This window comes from Dermacentor variabilis, chromosome 1, assembly GCF_050947875.1.
Source record: "Dermacentor variabilis isolate Ectoservices chromosome 1, ASM5094787v1, whole genome shotgun sequence".
NCBI classification, from domain to species: Eukaryota; Metazoa; Arthropoda; class Arachnida; order Ixodida; family Ixodidae; genus Dermacentor; species Dermacentor variabilis.
Genome location: NC_134568.1, coordinates 112,639,912 through 112,656,404, shown reverse-complemented (window position 1 = coordinate 112,656,404; position 16,493 = coordinate 112,639,912). Strand labels below are relative to the sequence as shown.

General features: G+C 44.4%; 1 protein-coding gene across 3 annotated transcripts in view; it reads left to right on the top strand.

Annotated features, from left to right (window-relative positions):
- LOC142583094 (stomatin-like) overlaps positions 1–8,275 on the top strand; it is a 144,172-nt gene extending 135,897 nt beyond the window's left edge. For 2 of the 3 annotated variants that reach the window (XM_075693395.1, XM_075693418.1), the window contains exon 9: positions 1,082–8,275. In XM_075693395.1, coding sequence (XP_075549510.1) covers positions 1,082–1,107 — 26 coding nt within the window. In that variant the 3' untranslated portion in view covers positions 1,108–8,275. The remainder of the gene's footprint in view (positions 1–1,081) is intronic. The other variant, XR_012828543.1, reaches the window with a different exon arrangement.
- Positions 8,276–16,493: the final 8,218 nt, after the last annotated feature.

The following is a 16,493-nucleotide window of genomic DNA, read 5'->3' as shown; positions in this document are numbered from 1 at the left end:
GTCATCGTCGGAAGCAAAGTCGACCTCGCTTGTTACTTTATTTCACAGCATCCCGCTCGTTATATGTGCTTTGTACACTTCCCTGCACTTTCTATGCTGTCTTTTATACAACACCATTTTCCATCCCTCTGCTTTTTATACTGTCTTTTCCCGCTTTATGTGCCTCATTTGGAAGTACACAGTGTTAGCAGAGCTTAAAGTCATCGGCATAAATTGAAAACGCGAACAAAAATAAAAGGTAATCAGAACGCATTTCATGCGTAAGTGCATGGTAGTGCGATGAGGAATAACTCTGTAGACGGTTTTTAAACATGGTGTAGTCGCAGACGTACGCTTTGGGGCCTAAATTAAGCCACGATAGAAAACACTGTCGAACCTCAAAACGTAACAAAACATTCCGGTTGTTTTCTAATCCTACGCGCTTGAATTTATGACGACAGCAAGTACATATGGCAAGCACACAAACAGAGCGGAGACGTGGAGATGCCCTTTAACTCCAGCTCCGCCAACTTGCAACACGGTGCTGAGCGTGTCCCCTATTGCGGGATGTCAGTTAGAAAGCACGAGTGCGTGGAAGGAAGCTACCCAAACATTTTCGTGAGCACCTCAGTACTATCGAGCCTGCAGCGGTGGATCGGCGACTACTGCGTTCTTCAATGTCTCAGGTTCGATTCCTAGCCCCAGCCTCCGCATTCCGATGAGGGCGGGATTCAAAAACGCTCGTGTTTGTTGTACGCGTTTGCACGCCAACGAACAAAGGTAGTCAAAATTTCCTCGACGCCCGCCACTACGGCGTCGTTCTTTTTTTTTTCTTGATCTTCTTTGTTAGCGTGGACTACGATATTACTTATACAGACGGGTAGTAGAAAGAATGAAGAAATTGGGAAGGTATCAGAAGGCGATTTAGGGTGCGGAATCGATAGTCCTTGTACGCACATCGTGTTACCACCTCCCGCTAGTGCTGCCACAACGCTCAATCAATTTTCTTTCCTCTTGAGTTCAAAGACTCGCTTCCCTTCTTTGTGCCTCGATTTGAAATATGCATGAGATGTGCATGTTCTTGCTTGGATTTCATTTGTAGACCGAGCACCTAGTCAAGATCTCTGAGATGAAAGCCTGGCAGTAAGTGAAGCTGCATCTTGGGACATCGAAGGGACGTCGGTGGAGGAGAAGCCACAAGCACCATGGTACCAAGGCACATGACCTTCGTTACACAACACACGCCCATAAGAAGTTGTTGCGCGTATTCAATTGTGTTCGCGTTTCCCATATCCCATCTGACCCATTTTCACTCGAACTCGAGCGTATGGACTCGAACCACCAGCTGATATCCTTGAGTCAATGGGTGCTGAATGACGAGAGTATGAGCGGCAGAGAGCTGGGAAGCCCTCGCCCCTGTTATAGAAAGTGCTGACATTTTGTTGCCGGTAGCGCGTGAACATAACTTGAAGATGAAACCTAGTAGCAAACAACTAGCGCTGCTGAACTGCGAAAAAAAGGCGTGTGACAACATGCCTTGAAAATGTTGGTTGAACTATGAGACCAAAACTAGTTCAGGTTCGAATTATTGACGTATGTTTATTTACATATTGTAGCGAAATGTTGATCAAGCGTAGATTGTTTTCTTCCTTTCCTTTTCTTTCTTTTTTTTCCTCAAAGTGCGTCCAATGTGCGCATTTCGTAGACTTTCGTTTTTCGATAGCTATTTCTACGTACAGTTCTGGCTGTATACCGATGGAAGAAGCCTGTCTTTGTTTTCAAGTGGCTATGACTAAGTGATCTGCGCGCGAAAATCGCCACAGTCGCACGTATACGTGCTAAACTCAGATGACCACCTTTCTTGAATTATACGTGTCATGAAAATATCCCCCTAGGTTGTTTTCCAAAGCCGACTCGCTGTCTTGAAGAACGGAAGGTGTTACGTGCAGTGATAGTTATGTAAAACGACATTAAATGTGGTCACATGGTCAAATTGCAGTCCTGCGGGTCAGATAAGGCCATGAGAGTCGCCATTGTGCGCAACCAATTTTCGAAAGCTTGACGGCCGTGCTCGCGATTCGCCATGTAGCAGACTTCGCATGCTCCAACAACACACAACACTACCGGGCGCGACGCGATATCAAGCGCACAGTACTCCCTACGCGCTAGCGCGCTCAGAAAGAAAGAATACAGTTTTCGCGCTTGACTGGCAGCCAAGGCTCGGAGAAACGGCAGGAAACAATTGCGTCGGGGAGACGTGTAGCTGCTGCCATTGTTTTGAGGTTCGCTTGTCAGGTATGCGGATAGCATGTGACCCCAACCGAAGATATATGCGATGACGGGGCAATTGTGAGCGAGAGAGCTGACTACCGGTGACTGCACTACACCGCTCCGGCTTTTGACAAAACAAGCGTTGTCTGCGCACCGCATCGCGTAACGTAATTCACGCGTGGCGACGTGCGTGGCGACGTGCTAGCATAGAACCTTGTTGGGGGAATTCGTAAATACCTGCGGTATAGCGAGCAAGGTCGAGCAAGATAAATAAGAAGGATGAGGACAAGCGACATTCTCTTCGCATTTTTAGCCCAATCAGGGGTTTGGGCATCATCCTCGCGCGGTCAATTTCGCGAAAGGGCTGAACACACTTTACGATGGAATGAAAGTTGATCGCGGGACCGATTATGCGCCGACCGGAGGAATTTCTCGAAAATCGCGAAAATGATTTTATTGCCAAATTAAGCCTGTGGCACAGCATATATTTAAAAAAAACGCCATGCTGCGGAATGAACCGTCAAAAGTAAATCGACATTGTAAGATCGTTTTTCCTGTGCTGTATTCACGTCAGAGACTTGCGTCAGAACCGTGTCGAATAAATTTGTGATTCGATATAACCAGGAAGCGCACAATACAGTCTGAGTCGAGGGCCCTTTCTTCGATATACGATGGAGAATGTGTATTCTTGGTCAAGATGTTATGGAGTGTGAAAGCGGCGAAAAAATTATATTCACAAGTTATACGGCTAGCTTAGAATCACAGTGAGTAGCTGAAAGTTTTGCACCACTCAAGTACAGGCTACACTTTTCAATTTCAGGATGCCCGGCAAAGGCGATGGAAAATTTAACTCTTCCGTCGATGTCTGGCTCCTCAATATTTTGGTCACGGGTGTACGACATACAATTATAGCGTGTTTATTTAACTGACGTAAGTGCTTCGTCACCGTGGGTTGAAATATCACAATTCTGAAATAATGCGTTCGAGGTTTTTACCAAATTCACGCTCCGGGCGCGCGAATTTGGTGAAAACATCGCGTGAACATTGCACGGCGCAAGATCGCTAGTGTCATCAGGGAGAAGAAGTCCGTATGCGCCATGCGTACGTGTGCCGAGTACAAATCGACGTGGCACTTCCAGGAACGAAATTGTGCTTACTACGCATTCATGTTACTTCTTACAGTATTTGTGCAGGGTTTATTTGACATTAGACCTGCCCCTAGCCATTTTCACCTTCCCGATTTACTGAGCAGTCAAAATAACTAGGTTATGAAAGGTGAACGAGCTATTGTTGAAGAAAAAAAATAACGCTTGTGCGCATACATCCATGTCTGGTGACGCAAGCCCTCCTGGAGCGCGAATCTAGTTTCTTAACTGGTCATCAGGGCAGGAGCTGAAACGGAACTAGCAAGTGTATAGAGAATTGAGTCTTATGAATGGATAGCTCTCCCATTAGGCTAACGCTCTGAACATAACTAAGTTCAAGTTATTGCTTGAAGTACCATTTGCTGGCAGGACTAAGTTACGCAAAAGATGTGTTTGAACAGTTCCGGTACGCGATCAGGTTTATTGGAAGCTTATTGTTTAGTTATAACAACTCGAATGTTGTAATTGGGTGCTATTGCATGGATACCTACGGTGCACATGAAGTTCTCGTCGTGCTTAACTGGAGAATGCAAGATGCATATCCTTACGCACAGAGTGTTGGTTACAAGAAGCACCTAAGCTCTGCCTGTGCGTTTGTGACTGCAAAAGTTTCAAAGGCACAAGCAGCTGTTTTCTGCAAGTCATGGCAATAGCTGACCATATGTTCACTGTTAGCCACAGCTTTCGTGGTTATCACGCGAAAGACTGTTTTGCCCCATATCTGCTAATGCATCCTTCAAGAACGTACCTCTCGAACATTCAATTCACTTGAAATCACTGAAAAGTAAAAACATTACTTATCTCTACCGGAGGCACTAAATGACACGTTAAAACCAGGTTATTGGCCTTGATTGCTAATATTAGCCTTAATCACTCCTTAAATGTTAAAAATAACATCATCTGACAAGCACTATGCAACACTTAAATTTGTGGGCGACAGCTTTGCGTTTCAATTCACATCATTAACCTCAGTGTCATTCTTAGCACGCTGCAATGGGCATCAATTTTTTTTATCAATCAGACAGAGCTTAACAGAACTTAAAAAATATGACGCCCCGTGTGCCTACGCCTACACTGTTTCAAATGCACCACGCACTAGGATACCTGGGGTTTACATATGGTAATGAGTGAAAATTACTCGGGAGTAAATTTTTAGTATACTCGCATGCGTTTGAAATGAATGCATCATCTTGCGTAACATTTGATTGCTTTTGATCTTGGTAGTGAAAAAAAATGTATGTTTGCAGATTGGAACTACTTTTTAAAGCAGCAGCAGCCACGGAGCATCGCTGTGGGAGTCCTCAGTGTATTGAAGAAATTAGGCAGAAAATTTCAGGTCGTTAAATTCTTGAACTAGCACGTTTCAACCAAAAACCAAAACCACTCGACCGAAAAATCGAGATAATTGCTAATTTAAGACTTTCTAATCGAAAGGCTACGCTATGCATTTCGCACGTTTTCACTGTCCCATAATGTCGAAACATGATCTCACCGTTGTATTTGCCGCTCGACTTTTCTTTATTTATTAGCGAAATTGCGTTTCAGATTATTTCATTGACACTAGGTTTGTTGTCGGTTCCACTTAATAATAATACTTTTACCCTTTTTTATCACTGCCAGCCTGCGGGCTCTAGCACCACGTCAATGCAAAAGGAAGAAAGAAAAGGGAAGTAAAGAAACGCCTCTTTCACCCGACTGCTCTCCGACGGTAAATGATTCAGTACCACAGTGGCCTTCTATCTATATTGTAAGAAATCGCTTCTGGAAAGGAGCCTAATACAGCACTCGCTGGAGGGCGTCTTCTCTGACAGTGCTGAAATGTATATCGAACTACTTGTTTGAATGCAGTTATTTTCTTTACAACGAGCACTTGATGGGTTTCGCTATACGTAATGTATGCATGAACCGGTTCATGTTCGCAGAAGCACTTGACTGACTAGACAAAGCGTGTGTGCGTGCGTCCATCCGTCTGTGCATGTGTGTTCATGTGTGTGAGAGAGAGAAACAAATTTTTCTAAGCTAATAAATGGCTTGATTGGAAATTTAGTCGCAGTAAGTAGCCTCAAAACCTCCAATGAATGTTGTGCTTTCAAAGAAAGGTCGATCTTTGCGGGCGAGAAGGTATCGGACTTTCTAAGGTCGCCTAAATGGCTGATATTATGTAGTATCTGTGCGATGCAAGGTTTTCTGTCACAAATGAGTCAACATATTAAACTTGTTTCCGATGCAGAAAAAGCTTTTTCGAATCTGCGTCAACCATAAATGTGTGTTAGGCCAGCAGACATACCAAACGAGCAAGCTTTCGCCTAAATGCCGATTTTCTGGTGTCTTGCTTTTTTCAAGTACGCTTTCAACAAATAAAAAAAAATGTTTGTCGTCTCGTTGCGCATACGGTTAAGTGCAATATTTCACATACCTTGTCCTAAATGTTGTTTTTACGGCATGGCCGTTATATCTTTCTTACATTGAAACACGTACGTTCTTCTTTGTTCATCTTCAATGAAGGATCAGCGCTGGATACACGGACAAAGTGAAGGCTCATGGCAAACGACACGTTGTGCCGACTAACTAATTTATTTACACAATGGACGAACATTTCAATGCACCTGAGTCAAAAAAACAAAAAAGGTGGAAAACATAAATGAAGGAAAAGTATGGGATGGTCGTCTTTACACATTGGTGCGTAGGCATGGCGAATGTGCTTGCACCATTGTGACTTCATCTGTGTCCGTGTATCAAGCGCTGTTCCTGCCTTGAAGATTTTCATTTAATTTCAACTGTTATGATGTTCTCATCAATGTGAAATAAACATGAAGAGTTGGACTCACTACGGTGTTGGTGGTGGTGTGGCAGCAGGCCTGGTTAGCCTGGCTTGCTAATCGGCACTTGTTCCGACGACAGTATGTTTGGAATGGGTCTAAATGTAAATGACCACATCCCATCGTGAGTACCACTACACTTTACTGCGTTCAAAGGCTACAGTGACGCTTGTGCTTAATGTGACATCAACATTGACAAATGTCTCAGCAATTTCACCCATCTGTACAAATACTAATTTTGTTTGATTTGTGATCACGTTGCTTGAAAGTTGGAGCGTTCGTTACGTGTAAATGTTCACCGAGCAGAGGTTGAATTTTTATGCGCCTGTGAGACCGATATTAACTAACATTACTTCCTCGAAGTAAATGAGAAAAAATAGAAGAAAAGGAAGAAAATAAAAGAAGTGCCCCAGAGGTATCACCTTTCTTCTAGTTTTGACGCATTCAGCCTTATAATCTTTTTTTCTAGAACTGTCAGATTTATTTTTAAAGTTCTAGCGCCCTTACTGTGCTACAGTACTTAGGCAGCGAAACAAGCTATCACAGGATAATCCAGGCAAAAAAATTATATGTGAGAAACAATGCGCACAAAAGAGCGTTTTCCTTTTATGCCAAGTAAAATACCAAGTATAATAACTACACAAAGGTCCAAGTGAATGGTTTTCCCAAGCTCTAAACATTCGCCTGCCAAAAAAATAAGATTTTCAGAGACGCCACTCTCCGTCTTTTTTTTTTTTTTTTTACCCCGAGAAGGCTTACACGCGGGGACGGGAAGGCATTCGCTGGCCATCCGGCATCCACGAGGCCCCCAAAAGCATCTCGCAATGCATCTGCCGGACGCCTTTTGAAGTTGTGCGAGAGTATTCGCCCACCGCCATGCATATTATAGGAAGTCGCAGATCGTTGCCGTGCTACTATAGCGTCCGCTCCCTATTAGCGGGATCTGTGTTCCACTCCTCCCCATCTCATCCTGTCGTTTCATGTGCAAGTGTAGTGAAAGTGCAGCAGCTTGGTGGTACAGCTTAAGTGTCGACAATAGCGTCAGAGCTAAGCACGTTGTTCCGGGAATGTAGACCAACGGGTTACTGAAGTTTACTGCCAAGTCCATGTGTTCTGCGTTCGAAGCTTGTTAGCCTTCCCTTCCGTACTGCGACCACTGCATTACAGGCACGGAATCACACATTATGTACTCTTAATATGATTTTCTTTGTTGTTCTTACGTAAAAAAATGATAATGTTAAATTTTTTTCTTAAGATGATCGTCCGGTACAAATGTCAACATAACGCTGCGCTGCATGCCGGGTCCTCTGGAGTGAAAACCCAGTAGCATTATTGTGATTTTGTTTGTGTGGCGGCATCGCCCACCCACGGTCATTCATTATGCCTCCTTATTGCATGCAGTACCAAGCGCAATTGCATTCTACAACAGCCCCTGAAAGCCCTCTGTTTAATACTTCTCTGGGGAAGAGCGCTACGGGAAAACTTGTACCGAAACTTCACTGCACGCATTTATTGTAAACTGCGAAGTATCACGTCCGTATACAGCAGCGCCCTGTGATTAAACGACCGGGTTTCGCGAGGGCACCACCTCCAAATACTACAGGCGATATCTCACTACGCTTAGAGGCCGGCACCACGGAGCGCACGTGCAGGTGCTTTCGCGCGGAGCAATAACTTTTTTTTTTGTCGCAGACATCATGCACATAATAACAGATTGATCGAGGCGATGCAACTTTTTGCACTAAGACAAGGGTAACAAGATGCTGTGTCTCAACACTTCTTGGCAGGAAAACGACTAATTGTTGCTCTGTCACATGGACAATTCTTGATATCAGTAGTTGTATTAAGCGAATACAACGTCGAGAGCGCTAACAGGGCCATGCATTACAACTTTGTCATCTCTTCGCTTGTATAACAGAAGCACATGTATGCATAAAAATTTGATCTCTGTTCATCGTAATATCATTATATTTGCTTTCCTAGTGAACGCTTTCACTGTCCCACTACTCCAGGATTTTGTACCGACTGACCAGTCGAATAAAGATACTTATGAACTAAATATTTGAATGGCTTTTCGTTCATGGCGTTAAAAAAATAAAAGAAAGAAGAAAAAACGAGAAGGTGCCGTTGAGCCAGATAAATATTGCTTTGGTGCAAGATCGCCTACGTAGAAAGAAGATATTTTATACAACACGGAGCACTGAGCACATTAGAGTGCCTCAGGGTGCTTGACGGCAGTATAGAAGGTGTTTATTTTTTTAGCTGCACCAATTTTTAAATAAAATTGCCTGTGGTAGATTAAGACAATTTTAACCCTTGAGCTAGTTTACTCGATGAGGCGGCCATTACTTCTACGAGAAATCGAAATGCTTAATTGGGTAATTATTATAAGTAGATTAACTAATATTTAATCAATTAATCTACGGCACATATTTCAACAACCTATTTTATCTAGTGAACGGGCAAGGCATATCCACTTGGAACGAATTCTGAGGATGGCACTGGTTTCGAGATATGAGCCGTCAAAATTGCGGTAAAAATGTGCTGTTGCTATGCTCACTCCTTTAAGAAAGCGCTTTTTTATGCATTTAAACGGGAAAAATTGTCATCCACCTGAATTGTAGCACAAAGCTTCAAAGGAAACCCCATGCGGGTTTCTCAGAAAGAAAACCTCGAAGCTGAAGAAAAATTCGTCCTGGTCCGGGAAGGACGAATTTTCTTCAGCTTCAAAGTTTTCTTTCTGAGAAACCCGCATGGGTTTCCTTTGAAGCTTTGTGCTACAATTCAGGTGAATGACAATTTGTTCCTTTCATGTACTTGCCTCCATATTGCGGGCTTCCGCAGGACTGATTTGCCATGTTTTATGCATTGAAGCACAAATTGAAAATTAATCTCTCGGAAATGATGAAGTCCTGAGAATTCATTCCAAGTGGATATACCTTGGGAACTGACCCGTTACAATTCGTAAATTATCCAAGTAATATAGCTAAAGGTTAAAATTGTGCTATCTGCCACAGGGAATGTTTGAAAATTGGGTGCACCTAATAAAAGAACACCTGGTATGATAGTAACTACAGGTGACCATCCCAGCTCTTTACACATGGTCAAACTACGATCGAGAGAAAGAAGGAAAGAGGAAAAAGAAGTCGCGCTCTCTATACCATGTCTTAGAAATGGCCAGACTTTGTAAGGAGGGTGTGGTGTCAAGAAACCAGGAAAGGCACTTCGTTCTGCCGAAGAAAGCGAGGATGTAGGAAAATTACGCCAGACATCTTCAACCAGCATCCCGGAGGCCGCCCACACGCTATTTGGTATGTATTCAGTATCCGTAAAACCTTGTAGTGTTCTAATAGCAAAATTTAAAATTAAATTCTGGGGTTCTACGTGCCAAAACCACCATCTGATAATGAGGCACGCCGTAGTGGGGGACTCCGAATTAATTTTAACCACCTGGGATTTTTTAAAGGGACAGTAAATGTAAATACTAAGTCGGTGTGGACTGTTTAAATACCATTCCAGAGAACTCGCAACGCTTGTTTCGTGCCAAGAAAATACTTAGTTTACGAGAAAATTGCATGTGAAGTGTCCGAATATCTTTTCCAAATTCAAATCGCGCGCCATCCAACGGGGGAGTGGTGACGTTGCATACGCCATCACCGCCCTTTGCTGCCGTCGGTGAGTAAAACGGCGTCTGACAGACTGCGGTACCGAGCCAAGACTGATCGGTGGATTCGCCGCTGCATCTGCTTTTTGGTCAAGTGGCGTAGACCGTTCGGGCATCTCGCGACGTCACCTGGACATTGAATTCTATGCTACTTCCAGTGTGTGCTAGTTCCGCGAGGCAGCAAAACCAGCGCAGCACTACGCGATAACGAAAACACTGAAACGCGAAAAGGGTATAGTGCAATGTGGTTATTTTTCGACTATATTGGCGCTAATTATGCCCGTACCGTTAATTTCACCTACTCTGAAATGAATTCTGGCATACTGCCTCTCGTTGAGGCCTGCATTTTCATGCATCTTGGTACTCACAACGACGCTCTGGAGTCGAGAAAGAGCCGCTTATTTCTGCAATTGGGCACAAGATACCTAAATCCAAGATACGCCAAAACCGCTTGAATTCAGCCAAGAGCTTTTCTTCAAAAAAAAAAAAAATCAGCAGATGCACTTAAGACCGCTTACGTATGGGAATGCTAAAGGATTATGGTCGCTTCGGGAAAATGTTTTTTTACGCGTTCCTTGTCCGCGCAAGCTCTCGCCTGCGTTCTAAAAGCGCCTCGGTTAGGCCAAATGAAAACGCGCCAGGCGTGTCAGCGAGCTCGCTTGCCCGCGAGGAGTTCATATCTCGAAGAACCGCTCAGCGGCGTTCAATCGAACATTAATGCTTTTTATTTTATACATTCATTTTACACACTCATGACGTGGCGCCACCTGCTCTCCATTGGCTGCGCCGTCAAGTTCCCATGATGCCCGCACTAGGCCACACCTTTCGACGTGACGTGTGTAATGACGCACGCACTAGGCCCACCTTTATTCAACCAGAACTGTGGAGCCACCGTGGCGTCGGGAAAGCGTGCTCGTCTCGCACCTCGGAGGCCCAGGTTCAATTTCTACCTAAATCAATATGTACCAAAATTTCTATACAAAGACGTTGATTTACTTTGTTTACAGGAACCACACTGATAAATTTGACGTCAATCCGAGCATTTTTGACATGTTTTTAATCTTTGTTCCGTCGGCCATTTTTTCTACCATCACTCGGTGGCGACGTTGACGACGCCAGATTTTCGTGTAATGGGGCATATAATGCTTTCTCATTAAAGAAAACGGTGCGTGAGGTCCGTTGGCTAAAAAAAGACGGCTATTTAGAAGCAGGTCTCCTGAGGCCGCCCACTAACCAGGTCTCCTGAAGCAGGTCTCCTGAGGCCGCCAGCTAAGCAGGTCTCCTGCTTAGCTGGGGAAGCTTGTAAATTAGAAATGACTGCTTTCAATTATCTGGTGCACCATGACAATATGCGATGCCTATGCGCAGAAACCGCGGTTCTCCTTCAGCGGATTCATTCAGAACAACCCTCACTAGTATCGATTTTCTCCCTTAAGAATTGTGCTAATAAGTATGCCCTGTACAGCTCACCGTTCTCCCACTTAGTGGAACACTGCATAAATTGTGGTTGTACTCTTTTCGGTTACACTAATGACACATTCCATCGGGCGAATAGGTACACTCAATAGCGTCCCCAAAGTTCTCTCCCAAGAGTAGCTGCCTTCCAATGGGCGAACAGGGGCACTGTGATCCAATGTCAGGACAGGAGCAATATGGCGACGCGGAGAGAAGTCGAGAGCAGTTAGAACTGCTCCCGCGCGAAAGGCGGAGTTCGAAGGAAGTCACATGACCCAAACGCCTCGTATCCTTTTATTTTGGTTGTGTTTCCATCGTTTTGGTTCAATGTGCGGTAGCAATGACGGCTGAGAAGTGAAGTTCGCGTGATAATCACCGCGGGAAGGTAAACAATTTGGTCACGTGATACACCTTCGCCCTCGCACCTGCTCGTGGAGTTCATGGAACGTTTCAATGGGGGAACGAGCAGTTGCACTTTCGCTGCGCTGCAGCTCTGCTCCTCTGTGCTCTTTGTCTTCACTCTTGTTCTGCCAATGGAATGCGCCATAGCATCATAATCAACTTAACTGTGAGATTATTGAAGCGTTTTATATATCTCGCCTTCCAGTAGACTGCATAAGTCAACCGTCCACTGCACTACCAGCTTACTCAGTTTGAAGATGAAGTTGAGTAAGGCTGATCACGAAAAATATATTCTTCATGATAGGAGTGTTAGCGTAGCAGAGCAACATGGCAGGAGGAGGTAACAGGAGAGACAGCACTTATGCCATACGTTATAACAAGCTAGTGACTTGTGAACTCTTTATGGGGAATAGTCCCGATACGACAATGAAGGATTGCACGATCGAGTTTCACATAACCCACAAGCAGGCAATGGAAGAGACAATGGACGCTTGACTTCGGAACGACGTGGTTTCTTTAATGGGAGACTGTCTGAGTGAACAAGATTTTGAAGCTCCAGAAATGAGAAGCCAAGAGGGAATTCACTACAGAGGGCTTATCGATGAGAGGAAGAGCCCATCGATCCACAGTACGCCTACTAAGAAAATAGTGAAGCAAGGTCTAACGCATAATTGGACAGTATTCAACCACCATAGATGCGACAACTTCAAATAGATGACAAGCGTTGACGGCATTCCGAACAGCAAGAAGCTAAAAAATAAGCAAGATTTTTTTTTTACTTCCAGATGTTGACGGATGCAGAAGTCAGAAGAGTGGCGCTAGGGACGCGTACCACGAACAAGAAATGTCGGCAGACAGAAAGCTGAGGCTCACAAAGGACGCCAACAAAAGCAAAAGAAATAAGAGGAGCAAGATGCAGGTGCCGAAGGAGCGACTGCCGAAGAATAATACTGGCAGACTACCTTTCAAGAAGCCGCGAAAGAACAGCTGTGTTGCGCGGAACAACCTTCAGTGGAGAACATAAAAAAAAAATATAATAAGACGGACAGTGGTGAAACCAGTGAATATGAAGACTGCTCCAAATGCCTAACGTAGAAGCCGAGGATGCCACGCTGCAGATAGAAAGCCAGCACACAGATCCAGAAGACATTGTGCGAGAGCCACTTCCTCAAGTCACACCTCACACGAAGGTCAGCAGCGACACTAATCACTCAAGATGGCATGCATCCCGAAAGATGAGAAGGAATAGGAAGAGGATACAAAGAGCGAGATGGCGCCTTAGGAACGTGAGATTTGGAAGCTCTTTTCAGTACTGAAAAGTAAATCAAGGTTAGTGGACACGAGGCATCCAAAGCTTTACAGGAAATGTATAGATGCGGGGAGGAGAGGAACGAAGAGGAGAAATAGAAGCTCGCGGAGATCATGAAGGCGACGTAGAAGCAGCAGTTGCTGCAACTGGGAGAGGCTAAAAAGAAATTTGATCTAGGAAAAGTATGCAATCGCGTGCGTCACTCTAGAATGTGGATAGATAGATGAAACAGGTTGATATATCTCAGGGAAGTCAATATAGTAAGGTGCGGTATGAACAGTTCCATGATAGAAAGCGTCACTAGTAAGTTTAGGCAAGGAGTACTAAAGTATTTAGTAAAGTGAAGGAGCGAAAAAATATCAAACTGGGTTACCTAGGAAATATTCTAGCGTATTTGTCAATTAGTGTAGGTCTTTGTTATACTAATCCCATACACAAACTCATGAGACGAATACGTCGCAGTTAACGACGAAGTGATGACCTAACCCTAACTGACAATCGACATCTCCAAAGTCATCTAAGGCGGAAAGGACGCGGATATCAACAAAGGAAACAGCGATGAAGATTCTGTAAACAAATGAATTTTGACGGCAAGGAACGCGATAGCGGCATTCGACAATCCGCAGCTTTATTATGCGTAGCTCCTGCGCTTCGCCGCTGAACATGCTGTAAACCTAGCTGGATGCGAAGGTTGGCCGCAGTCGCACGTTCTGTCATATAACCTGTGTACAGAAAAATTAGCGGCATATTTCACTACGCCCCTCTTGTATTTACGTAAATAAACGGTTTCTTTGTTGAATGTTCTTATATAGGCTGCTCTATTGTGAGCGGTATACGGTACGAGACCTTTACAACGGAGTGACTTGCCTAACGAAGGATTTTGGGGGTGCCAAGTACATCCTTATGAAGGTATTTGACTGTATAATCCTTCGTGCTTACAACATACAGAGTACACAAGAGATTTAAATAAAATGCCGCACCCAAAATTTTTAACCCCGCCTTTGCTTCTGTCGGCCTTTTCATGTTAGGGTACAGAGCAGTTGGGGTACAGCTATAGCTGTACGCTAACTGCTCTGTATAGAAAAAAAAAATTATTTCAAAAAAGTGAGATAAAACATTTGCCTTCTACCTAAATATGTGTTGCGCTTCACAAACATGAGCTGCTCGAAAGAGGTGCTTGACAGCCGATTTCGCTTCACTGTCATTATCAGGGATGCCGTAGAAAACACGCGTTCCCCCTCAGCTGACGTCGCGTTCACAGTGAATACTGCCCTTGCGAGGCGGGAAAGCAAGGGAAAGCGGCTAGCGTTCATTTTCCAATAAATAGATCAGAGTCTTAACCGTGTATGCGCAAGTTCCCTCTGTAAGGTAAAGAGATATTTCCCCTGCAAAGGATCCAGGCATATTGTCTTGGTGGACATTTTCATTTTGCCTGATGTTTTTAAACATCAGTCTGCTTGGCCCTGCTTCAGAGTCTGCATTCGCGACGTTGTGCTAGCGCTGTCCGGCCCTAACAAAAGAGGCCCCCTCCCAAGCGCAGCAGAACGTATCAACTCGGCTGTTGCAGCTGAACAACAAGAAGACTTAAACCGTGGGTCTAGGAGGGCACCCATCAAAAGAACACAGTCGACGTGCTTGCGAACAGTTTCTCCAGGCTACGCTGTAGGCCTTGAGCTGCCTCTTTGCAAAGAAGTGTGCCTTTGCTTAATATTCCGCAAGGGAAACTTCGATATTCCGCAACGCGGGAAGCAAAAGTCCGGCTGTCTCGTGTTTTTTATGCAGCGACTCCGTGGCTTCCTCTACAGGGGAGGGAAGCTCAATCAAGTATGTCGCCAGCCTCAGTTCATATATAGACAGTTTAGCCTTCTTGCACGCGTGCAGAGTTTCTGTCAGGCCTGGATGACTCGAAAAAGTGGGTAATGAGCTTTCTCATCATCTGCAGCTGCGAGTTCCACCTCGTCGTGTTGTGAAATTCCAAATGCACACCGGCCACAAATAAAGCGAGGACGACAATTAGTGAATATTGCCACTGAAAGTACAGGTAGCGCAAACGGCGAACATGCAATGCAATAGAGTTTCAGAAAAAAAATGATGACATATGTAATCGTACGGTATTGAATTCGACGACACACTGACACTCTTCAAGACAAAACAAAGTAGGGACAGACACAGTCGTTTTCTCCAGCCCTAGGCTAAGTTGGGTGCACATTAATGCATAGGCTGCACCTTCTTGTTCTTTAGGAATAAATGTCGTGCACGTAGTGTCATGGCTACGGCATTACGGCTGGTGTTACTTTAATGAAATGGGCTTCGTAATTCAAATAAACATACTAGCAGCAGACTGACGCCTCGCTGACTGGTCTGGTATGCCAAGCAACTGTGTTTACGGGCAGAGCGATTTGTACTAGAAGGAGTGACGTACGCAGGATTTCATTTTACCAAACCGGGGGGTAGTCCAAAAAAGAGAAGGAGAGGGAGATCACGAAAGGAAAAAAATAACAAGGAGCGCAAAATACAATAAGACAAAAATAACTTCAACAAAGAACCAGCCCAATCCAAATCTTTTAACATTTTACTTCGGGACACCGTGAGCATTCTTTACATGATGTGCCAGTTTTGTTTTTGTCTGTATTTAGAGGTATTTCAGAACGCTTGATTAACGTGGTGAGAGCAGACCTCGAAGTCGCGTAAGCTTGGTGCCTGGCCTGCGGCAGAAAATGATCCGCAGCCACTATTTTATGGGAAGCAGAGTTCATAACCTCGGCCATGGCAAAAAATGCATCACGAATCTCCAATATGAAAAAGCGAAGCACACTTGAAAATTCAGCTAAACGGTAGTTGCATAATAAAGCTTTATAGTACTGAAACTGTAGTAAGCACAGTTGTCTGCCCTTACTTTTCAATCTGCAATTATTATATTCATAGATTCTTTGTCCACGCATTCATGGCAAATTATTTAACAAATCTTCGCCCGAACAATTGTTCATGAAAATGGTAATAAATGAACGACGTATCAATGCACATAAGATGAAACCAATATGTTGTTTAATAGCACATACCTGCCGAATGGCGTCTTTTACGGCAAGCTGAAGGCTGCGGGCGGCGCAGCCAAATCGAAATTGCTCCAACTGATGGAACTCGCTTAAAGGCTCCTTGGTTAAGCGTTCCGGGCAGTCGTCGAAATTGGCATCATCATCGTCCTCTTCAGTCACCCACCCGGTAAATGCAAATGTTTATATCATTGATGAAGCGTTATCTGTCACCACGCGAAGGACCTGGAAAATGAAATAAAAACAGCTAACGGAGGCGAAACTGTACGAATTTCACCTTGACAGCGATGTTCCACTGCAGCAACGCTGCGTCATACTCGGAGCGGATCCGAGCTGCTGTGTAGCTCCCTGTCAGGCGTGTGAAACTGAGGAGGTATGTGAGCAGTGAAGTCGCTGTCC